The sequence below is a fragment of the Penaeus chinensis genome, chromosome 36 (genome assembly GCF_019202785.1).
Source record: "Penaeus chinensis breed Huanghai No. 1 chromosome 36, ASM1920278v2, whole genome shotgun sequence".
Lineage (NCBI taxonomy): Eukaryota > Metazoa > Arthropoda > Malacostraca > Decapoda > Penaeidae > Penaeus > Penaeus chinensis.
This window is the reverse complement of record NC_061854.1, coordinates 10,044,684-10,059,683: the sequence shown is the minus strand read 5'-3', so window position 1 is coordinate 10,059,683 and position 15,000 is coordinate 10,044,684. Positions and strand designations below refer to the sequence as shown.

General features: G+C 33.8%; 1 protein-coding gene across 1 annotated transcript in view; it reads left to right on the top strand.

Moving 5' to 3' along the window:
* Positions 1-15,000, top strand: part of LOC125044820 — an 83,821-nt gene that overhangs the window by 59,874 nt on the left and 8,947 nt on the right. The window contains exons 4-6 of the mRNA XM_047641780.1: positions 493-655; positions 10,448-10,870; positions 11,970-12,149. Of these exons, the coding sequence (XP_047497736.1) occupies positions 493-655; positions 10,448-10,870; positions 11,970-12,149 (766 nt within the window). The remainder of the gene's footprint in view (positions 1-492; positions 656-10,447; positions 10,871-11,969; positions 12,150-15,000) is intronic.

The window sequence follows — 15,000 nt, the reverse complement described above, 5'->3', positions numbered from 1 at the left end:
TTTTTTCTTATTTCTTTGGCTATGAGCATATTTAAATGGAATTCAGAGGTGGCCTTTATAGTAACATTGCTTTCTTATATTTTGTATTTACGTAATCATTTTTGTTTATGCCCTTAAGTAAAGATTTTCAACTTTACTTATTGTAAACAGAAAACCATTTGATAATGTATTTTGTAATCTCATATGATAGAGGAGTTCTTTGTATGGTTGTATTAATTAAATTGGGAATAAAAAGTCTGCTGTACACCTAAGGTTCTACACAGGTTTTCTATTTTTATTTATTTACTTATTTGTTTATTTAGAAATTAATAATTTGCTGAAATGTTTAGTTATGTAACACAAATCAGTCATTAACAAATAAATTTAATGTCATGAGTACAAAAATATATTTTTTGATTTAAAGGCATTGCTATTTTACTATTGACATTGTTGCAAGTAAAACCTTTATCCTTCTCCACCAGCCCCATATTAATGTTTTCAAAAATCCAACAGGTGGGCCACTCCAGGAATTTCACACTGTCACCAGAGACAACTTCGTGTGACTCTGGGGATGTGGAGAGTGACTACTCCGGTGTGGATCCAGAAGGATCCATCCACTCGTCCTCAAGGGGCATCTGCTCTGCAATGCCAGTGCTTGAGGATGGCCTGTCATCAGGTTAGTGAAGATTTAGGTCTCTTATTGTTGGCTCTGTGAGTTTGATGGTTGTAAGTTAGTTTAGTTTTGATTACAGTGCTGTTGAGATTGCATAAAAAGACTGACGATGTGAATGTAAGTTGATCCAAGAACATTACTAATGATAATTTACTGATTAATAATTTTATTGGGTCCTTTTTTATTAGCTGCTCTGAGAACAGTTCCATAAATTTCAGACATGTATAAGATTGATATATGCGGGCATCAATGAACACTCAGCATTGAAAGGGAATCTTTTGTGATTAACTAATTTTTCACACATTAGATCACAGTTAAGAGTAGTACCAGCATACTGTGGAGTTTAGCAAGCATAAGTTTTATATTCCTCTTTTACCTCAAAGAAGTGTAGAATTATGAGCCAGCTTTCTTCAGAACTACATATCTACTTGGTTACATATCATACTTGGTTCCATGTAGGCTGCATACACATAATGAATGCATAAATATATTAATGCTTGAATACATACAAAGGATATATTGTCCTTCTTGGAAATTCTTTTCACTTATAGAGAGAGACATCTAAAACTCATCCTCACAAGGGTTCTAATTAAGGTATTTTGAATTAACTCATTTGATCTTCTTGTATTCACATAAAAGGGAGTGAAAAAACGCATAAGATAATTCAAAGACAGTAAGGAGTATTTCGTAGTCTAGCTTTTCAGTTGGTGTCATTGGTATGGCTGGCAATCTTTTGAGGAATTAGCCTAATCCTTATATGTTAATTAAGCTGATGATTATCAGGACTTTTTATTGGAGTCTTTGATTGCATCAGTAGTAGATATACCCCATTTTATATACCGAAATTATTAAAGATAAGTTTTGCATATTCCATTGACACTAACAGTAATTCAAATCGTAGGCCATGCTAAGGAGGCTAGATTGGAAAAAAAACACACCATTTATGATAATTACTTCCACTTCAAAATTATTCAGCTAATTTCTGGGTGTTATATTGCATATACATTTTGTCAAACAGATTAAAATTATCCCAGTCGTACCAAGTAGAGCGGCAGATTGTTCAAGTATAAGCCAAAACAAGGTGTTTGCAGTTTTATTTAATGCAAAAGATTCTTGTCTTTTACACTTAACATCCCTAACCTAGGGCCCTGAGTTCATTATATTTTGAAAGAGATAGGCAAGAATGATGGAACCTTATATCTTTTCATAGTAGTATTCAAACTTATTACATAATTTATTATATTTCTTGATAAACTTTAATTTTAAAGTGATGGATAAATCATATGAATATAGTAGAATTAAATTTTCAGATATCTCTTTGGTGTTAAAATAACAGAGGAATGGTAGCAATTTGTTACAATACAGAAAAACAAAATAAGGACAGAATATGACTGTGAAAAAGAACATTATGATATCAGATTCTTTGCTTTACAAAGAAATCTACTTATAGAATTATTCAATAATTTTTTATTTGTAAAATTTAGTTGTGTTTATGTTAATTTTATATTTCACTTGGCTATCATCACTTTCTAAGTTATGTTTATCTACATCACTTATTTGCTTTGAGGACCCTTTTGTCCTTGGCATACCAAGATTTTTTTTTTTTTTTTTTTTTTTTTTTTTTTTTTTTTTTTTTTTTTTTTTTTTTTTGAGTTTCACATTAATGCATCTCTTAATTTCACCAAATGATATTAGCTATGCTGAAAGTGAACATCTTTTATGTATCAGTGGTTCCCAAATAACAAGAAGCTGGCATTACTTCATCTTCCTTCTATCAGAAGAAAAAGAAACATATAGATATGCACAATATATGTGTTCAATTCTCTGTTGTCGATTATTGTGGGGGTGAAATAGACAACAAAGGAATGTGGGATATAAGAGCCATGAAGCAGTACAGTTTGGTAATAACAAATGAGACTAAGGAAGAGGCAGCAGAAATTTTCAGAAGTAGCAGTGGAGTGGGAAGCAGTCCCGTAGGTATTCAAGGCCCCGTAATAAAGTGGTGAACTTTTAGCCTCATTATTTGTCAAGAGGTGCAGAGAAAGTAGAAATAAAGAGAATATCGCAGAAGATGGCAGAGTTGTAATTGATTTGAAGCAGTTTTGTTAACTAACATCATGGACACTTAGGGTAGAGTGGAAATAATAGCAGGAGTAGGGTAGCAGCAGCATAGAGAAAATGGATAGAAGTATTTGAGTTGCCTGTAAACATAGCTATTCTACTAAAGGACAGAGGCAAAGAATATGATAGTTGACAGATTAGTTCTGTTATATAACACAGTTGTATGGCTACTATCAACACACCCACATGGTGAGTGTGTTGATAAAATGTGACTTATCATATTACTATACAGACTGTAGTTGGCATTGCTAGGAGGGATGTAGTAAGTAGGACAAATATAGTCTGATCAAGGAGATGAACTTTGTTGTTAGAAGGTGCAGTCATGAGAAGAAGAGAAGTCAGTAAGCTACTCTGGTGAGTGTGATGAATGTCAAAATTGGGCGGTATTAACTCACAACTTACAATTTGTATAGCAGAATCAGTTATCATTGTTAATGATATTAAATTCTCAAGGTAGTCAGTTTTAATGTTGATAATCTTAGGGACTGGTTATTTAGGAAGGGAACCTTTGATTATTAAATTTATAGTATGATATTTTTTTATGAGGAGTACTAAAATCAAGATTTGCTTAACCTTTGTATATTCATATAACTTATTAGCTACAAGGAAAAGATCAGCTGTATTAGTGAGGCATGTTGTTAAAATTCCTAACCACATCTTTGGATGCATATACACACAAATACGCATTACTGCTGCCTCAAATTTCATGCAAGTATGGCCTATTTTGTATGCCTTATGTTTTCCTAATATGATCATTTTCCAAAGAAGGTTATGTAACATGGGTGGTGGCCAGAATTATCTGTGAATGCATACCCCCACACATACATGCACATGTATGGGTACAGAGACAGGCACTGGCACTAGCCACAAGCATGCACACACACACACACACAAACACATGCACTCATATGCACAAACGCAAATGCACGCACACATGCACACGCAGTCATGCATGCAGTCACGCACGCACTCACTAGCTCACTCACTCACTCACTCACTCACTCACTCACTCACTCACTCACTCACTCACTCACTCACTCACTCACTCACTCACTCACTCACTCACTCACTCACACACTCACTCACACACTCACTCACACACTCACTCACTCACTCACTCACTCACTCACTCACTCACTCACTCACTCACTCACGCACTCACGCACTCACTCACTCACTCACTCACTCACTCACTCACTCACTCACTCACTCACTCACTCACTCACTCACTCACTCACTCACTCACTCACTCACTCTCTCTCTCACGCACTAACTCACTCACTCACTCACTCACTCACTCGCACACGCACACGCACAGACACAGGCACACGGCACACGCGCACACGCACACGCACACGCACACGCACACGCACACGCACACGCACACGCACATGCACATGCACATGCACATGCACATGCACACACACACACACACACACACACACACACACACACACACACACACACACACACACACACACACACACACACACACACACACACACACACACAAATTCAAGAACACATAAACACACAAACACAAAAACACACACATACACAAAAACGCACAAAAAGCCCACACAAACAAAACACAAAACACAAAACACATATATGTGACATGTTCATTAGGTTGTGAAATTTGTGAGTAGCCAGTCAGAGGCAGGGAATATTCAACATGAGAGGAACAAAACTCATCAAAAGCAATATAGACATCATAACTGTTCAATTTGAATTTAGTGTCTAGTTAACCAGTTGTAGCCTACAGCCATTGAGGTACAGTTGAAGCTTGTAGGTCAGTGATAGAAACCTTATTTCATAAATGATTAATATACTCAGGTTGTGTTTAACTAAATCTGTGGAACTTGTTATTGATAAATGATCTAGATGCCCAGTTTCATATATTAGCCAAATATAGATTATAACTTTTACAGTGATTTGTAAGCTTTTAAACAGCATTTGATATTATAATGTATTTACTGCACTATTTTACTAACTTTTGTTGAAAATGTTTTATAAAGATGTATTGAATATCATTCACTGATTAAGGGGGTATATGATAGTAGCAGTGAGTGCATTTATCACTGCTAACTTCATTACATTATTTCTAAACCTATATATTTGCTTTATGTCATAAATGGCTATATCTGTTTTTGTAAAAAGGGGGAGGGGATAACTTTTACAATGTTGTTTTTACATAAATAATGAAAATAAGCATTTCTATAAATGCATAAGAGATGACCCTTCATTTATATGGTCTAGTGCCACTCTCTTCCCCTAACAAATTGTCATTCATAAGTAAATGATGTGATTCAACTTACATTCAATCTTCCCAGTTGTTATTATGTCATATTGCTTAAATAGTTAGTTTGCCTAATATTTTGAAATGAGGAAAGATAACTTGGATATATAACTGAGACTGCTTCACTTTACCATACCTGGCTCTTTTGCCCTGGACTGATCAGCAATCCTTGTTCAGTCAGCAGTTGGGATAAACTGAACTGTCATCAGAGGAGGATTTTTAACTTTTCTCCCTTTTATTCATTCACTGCTATAGTATATTCAAATAAGTATTTAACATACTCATTATTGCAGTCAGATTTTGTCTTGTATTACATATACATTCTTTCAAGTTAATTTTATTCCTCCTATTGTCATATCACTTATTTCAATACCAGCTAATGCTGTTTTCTCTGTAATCTTTTTCATTTATACAATGTGCAGATGCATTAGAAATAACACAGTTCTGACACAGTGAAAAGGAAGCATACACATATTTTGGCATCGATTATGTTATGGGTAAAGAAGTTATATAATCCATATTTTACACCATGAGTAATTTTAGCAAAAGGTATTTTTTGTTAGGTTAAGTTATATTATCAGTAATTCATTTTGATTTTTGGGATCTCTTTAGGCTACTGCTCAACAAATGTCATACAAACTCTTTAGTATATGTAGTCTTTAGATGCAAGGTAAGTTTAGACAATATTTCATAAAACATCTTTTTTGTTTTATGAAGGCAAATATGGTCAAGAAATTATATTTATCACTGCTAACTTCAAATAACCTGAATGAATAATTATATGAAGAACATATAAGGTCCTTGTTTTTTGAAGGGCTTATTTGTACTCCTGTCTTATGTTGCTGAACAGTAGAGTATCATATTAGAAAAAAGTCACCCAATATATATGTAAAAAAATAGAGAGCTTACATTAATATGTAAGTACAGCACATTTAATGCAATAAAAAAGGGGGGCCTAAGGGGAGGGAGGCAAGAGACGTAGTGATAGGTTTAGCAGGCTGAGATGGCTTGGAGGGTATGTACAGGAGAGACTGGGTGGGAGGAGAATCCACCCAGACACAATGGGCTAGAAGGAATAGGGATAGATCTCTATGGACTTGAGGCTAGAAGAAAAATGCCAAACAGTACTTAATAAACTAGTTTAGTCTCACTGCGTCCCACTCATACCAGTAAATAAGATAAACAGCCGGCCAATTTTTAACAGTTAATGTTCTGTTGAGGCAACTTGGATGAGTGCAAATTACCTTTGTGCTCAATTAAGGTGGCTTGATCAATAGGGGCTGATGATATCTATTAAACCTCTGTCATTCATATAGCTATTTTGCTCTTCTTGAAACTAGATAATGCTTTCTTGACCTACAGCCATGATGTGGGTCACATATATGATTGAGAAATGCTGGCATAAAATGTTTCTTGTGATATTGGATATTTATAATTAGATGAGATAATATAATATATTTTTCCATTTTGATTTCAATAATTGCCATAGCACAATTGATTTCATGGTGTATTTTTAAAGATGATGTTATTCACTGACAAAGAGATAAAGGCAAAGACCTTTTTTATTTTTTTAATCATGAGTTCACCCTAGCATTATCTGTACCAGTATTCTCTGTGATAATGCTTGTTCATCAAACCTTATTATGATTGTTTGGTTATTTATGTCTTCCTTGTGAGACAATTGGATAATTGTATGTAATTCTCCTATTTCACTAGGAAATAGTGGTCCTTGTACTTACAGTATCCCAGTATAGATAACAATAACATTTTCAAGATGTACTGCTAAACTCTATAGTCATAGAAATGTGGTTAAATTTTCTTTTATTTTCCTTATGTTTGTCTAATAGTTATCATTCACCTCCAGATATGAACATTACTGCTCATTTCTCATTTCTGTAAACAGTTGAATAGAGTTATGTTTAGTGACTCTGTTAAACCTACCTTGTTTACTTTTAGGATAATAACTTATTAAAGAAACTGGAACTAGCGGATTGTGAATTGTTTGTAAATCAAAGATTGTGATAGTAAAAAGAAATGCACAACTGCTCTCAGATATATGGGGAATTCCTGAAAAATGTTTATATATTACGTACACATACACTGTGTACAATAAAAAAAACAAAAAAACTATCCTTACTTTTACCTTTGCCCAATGAGGATCTTATTAGCCGTGGCTAGCGTTACCATATGACGACCTTATTACAATAACTGAGAACCAAGACTAATGAACCAGATATTTGGCGTGTGCATTTTGATGACCATGTTTTGTCTACATATTTATAGTTTTGTTTATCTTTTATTATCTAAGAAATAAAACAAGTATTTTGCATTATTTTACTCTTATCCTGACTTACATGGCAAAGAAGAACAAAACATATTTATCATCATATGCAATAAATCAAATGATTAAAATGTTATCAGTATACATGGGTATAATTAAATTGAAATACAGTACTGCATGACTTCTGCAACACCCCGAGATTGTTGTATTGCTACAGCTGCCTAAATCACCAGTTTTAAATTATGGCAGTTATGGGCAGGCACAGGCATATGGCCTTGCTGTCGATTTGGTATCATCTTAAATACATTGCATGCATGGGAACTAGTGGCATCCATGCCATGACATTTGGTGGCTGTTTTAGCAGCAGGGGGAAGGATACAAATTATTACAATTATAAACCTGTATTATGTTCTTTTAATCAAGACACTAATATTAAAGAACAAATATATATTATAAAGAAATTCATGTGGACCATTGAACTTCATTGTGCATCTGAGAAGGTTGCATGAATATAAACATGGAAAATAACATTGAAAAACATGATTGCCCATCTTTCATACAGTGACATGTGATAAATCAGAAAAAAGACAAAAGGGTGAATACTAGATTTTCACTTTGTCATATGTAAAGACATCTTAATGTTGAGCTAGGCATTATGCAAAAAAAATATTTCAAAATGTTTCCTTAACATAAAAAATGCAAATGAAAACTGAATTTGACTGAATTTGACTTGCGTCTCATTTCCCAGGGGGTATAAGCATGAAATCACAGAAAATGGAATCTGTAGGAAAGATTTAACCCTTTGAAATAGATCTTATTTTTGCTCATATCCAAAAGAGGGCATAAAAATGTGTTGACATTTATAGAAATAGATTATTAGATAGTCATTATACAACACGGGAAATATAAATGAAAATGTATCCTCTGTCAGCGCCATCTCTTGGTTCTTAATTGTACTGTCTTTTATTTTTTTTTTTTTTTTGACTGCGCGTATTGCCACTCAGTGTTATTCTGTTGTTATTATTATTATTATTATTTTTTCTCCATTTCACATATAGATGATCAAACTTAGGTTTTACCAATTTTTGATGACTCCAACAAATACATAGTATTGTTACTATATCACAAAACCTACATTCATAGGATTACGGTGCTAACTGTTTTGCCTCATTATTCCACAACATTTCATTGATTTTTCATATTAGTTTGTGTAAAGGGTAACAATAGTTTTTTTCTGCCTCTCCAGTATATATATGATATAAATATGGTTTGATATGATACGATATGATATATGTTGTGATATAATATGATGTGACATGATATGATATAATATAATATATATACTATGATATGAAATAATATTATATTATCTTATATTATACAATATATATATGTATGTATGTATCTGTCTGTCAATCTATCTATCTATCTATCTATCTATCTATCTATCTATCTATCTATCTATCTATCTATCTCTCTGTCTATCTATCTATCTGTCTGTCCATGTATGTATGTATGTATATATATATATAATATGTATATATATGTATATATATGTACATACACATACATACATACATATATATATAAGTGTGTGTGTGTGTGTGTGGGTGTGGGTGTGGGTGTGGGGTGTGGGGTGTGGGGTGTGGGTGTGGGTGTGGGTGTGGGTGTGGGGTGTGGGTGTGGGTGTGGGGTGTGGGGTGTGGGTGTGGGTGTGGGTGTGGGTGTGGGTGTGGGTGTGGGTGTGTGTGTGTGTGTGTGTGTGTGTGTGTGTGTGTGTGTGTGTGTGTGTGTGTGTGTGTGTGTGTGTGTGTGTGTGTGTGTGTGTGTGGGTGTGGGTGGGTGGGTGTGTTGGTGGGGGTGGGGCTGGGGCGGGGGTGGGTGTTATATGATATATATGTGTGTGTGTGTGTGTGTGTGTGTGTGTGTGTGTGTGTGTGTGTGTGTGTGTGTGTGTGTGTGTGTGTGTTTGTGTGTGTGTGTGTGTGTGTGTGTGTGTGTGTGTGTGTGTGTGTGTGTGTGTGTGTGTGTGTGTGTGTGTGTGTGTGTGTATGTATGTGTGTGTGTATATATATTTATATATGTATATATCTATATACATATGTATGTATGTATATATGTGTATATATATGTATTTATGTATGTATGTATGTATGTATGTATGTATGTATGTATTTATGTACGTATGTATGTATATACATATAACTATTTGTATATATGCAAATATACAGAGATTCATATAAACATATATGTACAAAAAGCTGCTCAGTTATAGTAGGCTTGTTCAACCTATATGGTAGTTTAAGTGTTTTATTTTTTTATGGGTTAATACTAGATATATTTCATAAATTTATAATTATTCAAGACAAAAGAAATTATAATCTCATTTGCAATGAGATTTTGTCCTTTATTTGCATACTTTGTTTTGAAAAATAATAGTCAAGTTAATTGGAGGCAGTTAGTTGAAAGGAGCCAAAGAGGATTCTTGTGTTTTTTTATACAGCAACAGAAATGGAAAATAACTATTGTTATTCATCACTAAAGATGGGATACTTTCATTTTGTTGCTATGGGCCTTGCAGATATTGATAGTCTTTGTATCGTCTAAGTTCAGCTTGGTAAAAGGAATTCTAAAAATGCTTGCCATTCACTATCTAAATACATAAAAAAATATACTCTTTCCTTAATACTTAAAAATTAAATAACATAATTAATATAGACCATCACAAACAGCAGTTGCTCAGTGAACCAGATGGCTGGAATTGATATTGATCAACACAAATATTTTTACTTCACTGGAGTGATATATCCTAACACAAGTGTTGATATGTTTTCTTTCACAAAGAATGCAGTTTTTTTTTTTTATAAGTATACAGTTTAGAAAACAATATGCACACTGGAGATAAGAGCTTATGAAGATCAATTCTGTTCACATTATTCATATGCTGCTGTTTTATCTCTCATGGAAACAATGAAAATTTAAACCGTTATAAAAGGATGTGGCAAAAGATGGCATGTAGGGGGACAGATTTGATAGAAAAATCAATAAATAAAATAAAACAGATATAACCAAAAGTTTTTGTTTATAATTTCAGGTGAAGAAAGTGGAATGGATGAAAGAGAAGAAACGAAAGAAGAATTATATGATAAAGAAAAACAAGAAGAGGAGATCACTGAGCAGGAACAACATCACCATCAACGGCCAATTGTGCGGTCTCTAGATGAGCAGTTATGCAGGGGTGAGCTGCCACCCCTCAACCCCCTCCCAACGCTCAACTCACATAACTCCCCCCTCCCCAATGCTGCCAGCTCTCCCCACTCTAAAGTTCACTCTCGAAATTCCCCTCACACTAATACACAGTCTCCCTCATCTTCTACACTAACCCTTATGAAGAAGCAGATAACGGAAATTGAGAGGGAGATAGCGCTGAGGAAACCAGAGGGAGGTCCCAGGAGGGGAGGGCTTGAAGGTGACGGGCCCCACCCCCCTCTAGACCTGCACCTTCTAGATCCTCTTAGTGAGTAAAAGACCTCTTTCTCACCTCTTACTTTAGGCTTTCCTATATTGCAGATGTTAGTAGCTTTTAGATATAGCTTTTTATAAGTTGTCTCTGTTGCTCAGCTTTTTGGATATTAAGAGCACTGAAGTATATTTTGTTTCAGCCCTTAATTATCTTGCAGTATATACATACATACATACATACATATATATATATATATATATATATATATATATATAATATATATATATATTTGTATGTATGTATATGAAAATTGGCATGTGCTATTTGTATAATAAATGACATGTGTGCATATAGAACAGCATAGATCTAAGATGATTAGAAATACTGATAACAAAATAAAGCAGCAAAGAGCTTCTTTCCCTTCATCTCTTCATTTCCATCCCAAGACATTCTCCCCCATTAGTTGGCCCCTTGATGCTCTATGTGGTATTGTGTGTACAATCAAGATGTTGAAGTAAATTTGTTGCGAGAAAGAATTGTGGAACAATGTGATACTGGTACCTATATTTATTGCAATTTATTGTAAGTTTGGCTAACCTTTTGCTGGGTACCCCAACTCAAATATTGATTAGTTGTAGTTTGTGACCTTAGTTTTGATGCTAGACACAGGTAATATTGGAAATTTGCCAAAAGCACTATTATTATTTTACAATTCTTTGTTCTCACATACCACTTCAGTGACATGCTATATTGAGTGCACACCCCAGCATACAGTCGTGAGTAGTGACAATGAAGAAATTAATAGTTGTGATGCAGTTTTGAAGTGTTTAAAAGTACTGCTATTTTTTTGTTTGTATGTTTCTCTATATAGGGATCAAAAAGAAAGTATTGTCATTTTGGTTTTGTCGGAATTGTTATAGGAGTATTTGTACACAAGTATATTTAGTTTATTCAAAAGCTGTTTGATATCTATCCTGAGTATTTGTATATTTGTAAGTTTGTAGATCCTTATTGAAAGTATTGGAAGGAAGACAGGGTATCTTTAAAGAAAAATTTTCCTTCTTCTCATTTATGTAACATGAATATGATTTAATTTAGAATAAAGTGTGTTGTTTGAAGCCATTAAGTATAACCAAAGTTTGTAACATTACAGATGAAAAGGTGATTGAGCCTCCTCCCCCACCAGCACCACATCCACATCGAGGAGGTTCCACAGGAAATTCATCTGTTGTAGAGAATGGCAGCTCCTCCTCAACACCGATCCAAATGCCGACCACTGCCGTATCCCCAAGCAGGGTCCTGGGCCACCTACACTCTCCTCAGTATACCCCAGGTATGATAGTAGCTTTCATGTTCAGGCTCTTTCTTTCCTTTGATTTCTTTCTTTCTTTCTTTCTTTTTTAATCAGAGAAGCCACACCGTGCTGGAAAAAAAACAGCCAAAGATACGAGTACAGAAAACCTGTCTGGTTTGTATGAAGTTAGACATACAGTTATGCACAAGGTTATTCATAGAATAAAAGTTTTGAAAGGTGTGCGTGTAGTTTTTGATTATTTTAAGGTTAATTGTAAATCGAGAATTAAAATTGAAAACAAACTGCGTTATCAATATGAGAATATGTTGTGTTCAATATGTCTGTGTAGTTGACATTTGCTAACTTGTATATAGTTAGAGGCATTTAAGTTCAAGATTGAGGGTGGATCCTTAAGAGATACACAAAAAGAAACCAGGAACAGTTGATTAACAGATATGGTACAAAGCAGACCTATCCAGCTTAAGTATAATTACATTAATCAGTTAATACCTGATTATGTTGATACTTTGCTTGGTATTGCAGTTCTCACTCTTGAGATTGTTCATCTGATGAAATAGCAATACAATATTTTTGCAGTGTTTTAAATATAATATAGAACACTAGAAGAGAGAGAAAAGGAGAAATATGTTAAATATGTTATTTGTAGTGATCTATGCACATTTATAAGTTGTATTTTGCGCTTTAATCAGAAATTTGTTTAGGGAAAAAAATTTAATGTCAGTTTCATATGTTTACATGTCTGATTTTGTTTTTTATGTTTAAATAGGTTTATAACTCGTAAATTTGATCATGCTGTACTAGTGTAATAGCAACAGAGTCAAAAATAATTTCATGCCAAACAAGTAAAATGAACCAGCGATCTGGATACATTCTGATATTAAGCATTTCATTCCACCTGGCAGCATTTTTATTAGACAGAATTCTATTGTAAGAGGGTAGAGTTCTCCCATGTGAAGGATATTACAAAAGTTTGTGGAAAATGCTGTGAAAACATTATTTATATTTTAACATTTATGCCAGTCCCAGTCAATTCATGTTCTAAACTTCTGAAGGCAACATGTGTATGTATTTTTTAAAAGTAAAAATCAAAAATGAACATTTAATCTCATACTTACAATATTTTAAACATTACTAATTGTTGCAAAATGGAAACTCTAAATGTGACTCTTTATGTAGACAAGTGAAAACAAGAACAGAAGGGGCTGTTTTGCATAGAGATGAGACTGTGCTTTGTTATGGTAGAACTGCCTTCAATTATGGAACATTCCATATTGCTTCCCTGTTATGACCCTCACAATTTTCTGAAAGCTATATCTTTGACCGCTAAAGAGGGTCTACAAATAACACACCCTGTGAGCCCCTGTGCTTTGATTGGACAGTTTTCATTTCATGGAAGCCAGTATTTTAATTGTTGTTTGTTGATAGATCAGTGTTTTGTCACAAGTCACAAATTTTTAAAGGAATTTTTCTGTGTGTTTCACAGCTGCAAAATATGCACTGAGAAATTGGCTCTTGTCACCAGTGTTCTAAAATGGTTGCATAATGCAACCATTTTAGGATCCACTGGACAGAAAATATGTCGGGTACCATCCTTTTTTTAAGATGTTATGCTTGGACTACACTGAAATATCATTTTGTGCTATTCTCTTCATCACAATTTGATAACTTTCATCATCCAGATTTTGAACTTGTTCAACATTTTCATAATTGAGTGGTGTTCATGGCCACAATTGTAACATTCATTTTCAGCTTCTTCTCACCTGGATATGAAACAAGTAATCTATTTGTAAACAGTAAGCTGTTTAGGGGTTGTATTTCCTAAAATTATTGTTGGAGAATTTGTGATGTCCTTTTTGTTTCACCCAGGTTTCATAAGAACATCAGTATTGGCCCATGCCTCAAATTACTCTCAGTTCATGCTGTTTAATGAATAAGACTTTAATCATTAAAACTGCTAAATTAAGTTTCAGTACAAAATTTTATGATCAAACATGTTTCATTTGATATCACAATAGCTGTGTAAGTTTAATGCATCTTCATCTTATAATGATTTTATGCAAACCTTTTGAATGCCCCACATATTGATGTTTGTAAAGACACATGTTCAATTGATTGATAATACTTGAAAAACTTTGATGATAATTGTACTCATATGTATGATAACCAACAGATGTCTTAAAAATGATTTTGTTAATATCCTGGCTTCATGAAAATGTAATATACAAAGGTGCAAAAGGCAAGAGACAGTGAGCATCATCTCAGTGGATAATGACCTGAGAATTAAAAGCCCTAGTGGCTGTCAGGAAATAGTAATAATGGTTTTAGTTGCACAGTATGTGAGTGCTGCATTAGGAGTAGTCAGAAACAAAGTTATTTCTTAAAGTTCGAAGTAATGTATTTAACATAAGTTTTCTAATAAAAAACATTGGCTAAACTTTATTCATATCATGGCAACAAGGGGATAAACCCTTACTGCTATCATTGTTGCCATGACATGCATAAAAGTTATTTCTGTAATATATCTTTCATAATGAACTGAACATTTCAAAGATTAGCAATTTGCAAATTAGATTACTTTATGAAAAACAAAAGAAGAAGGAGATACAACTATTTTATGAAGATTTATAATGAGGATTATTTGTTTGAGGTGGTTTCTCAGTGCATCTTAGAAGTTGAAAGTTATTCCATGTTTTTCTATATTAGTTGAGTTTATTAACTTTGGATATATATTATTAATTTGTTTCAAAGTTGAGTAGTTACTTTTTTTTGTAAAAATGCTTCACCTTAGTTTAAAAAAGAGAACTTTGGGGTGTGTATGTTTATATTGACTTTTATTTTATAAATGAACTAGATAAGAACTGATGAGAAT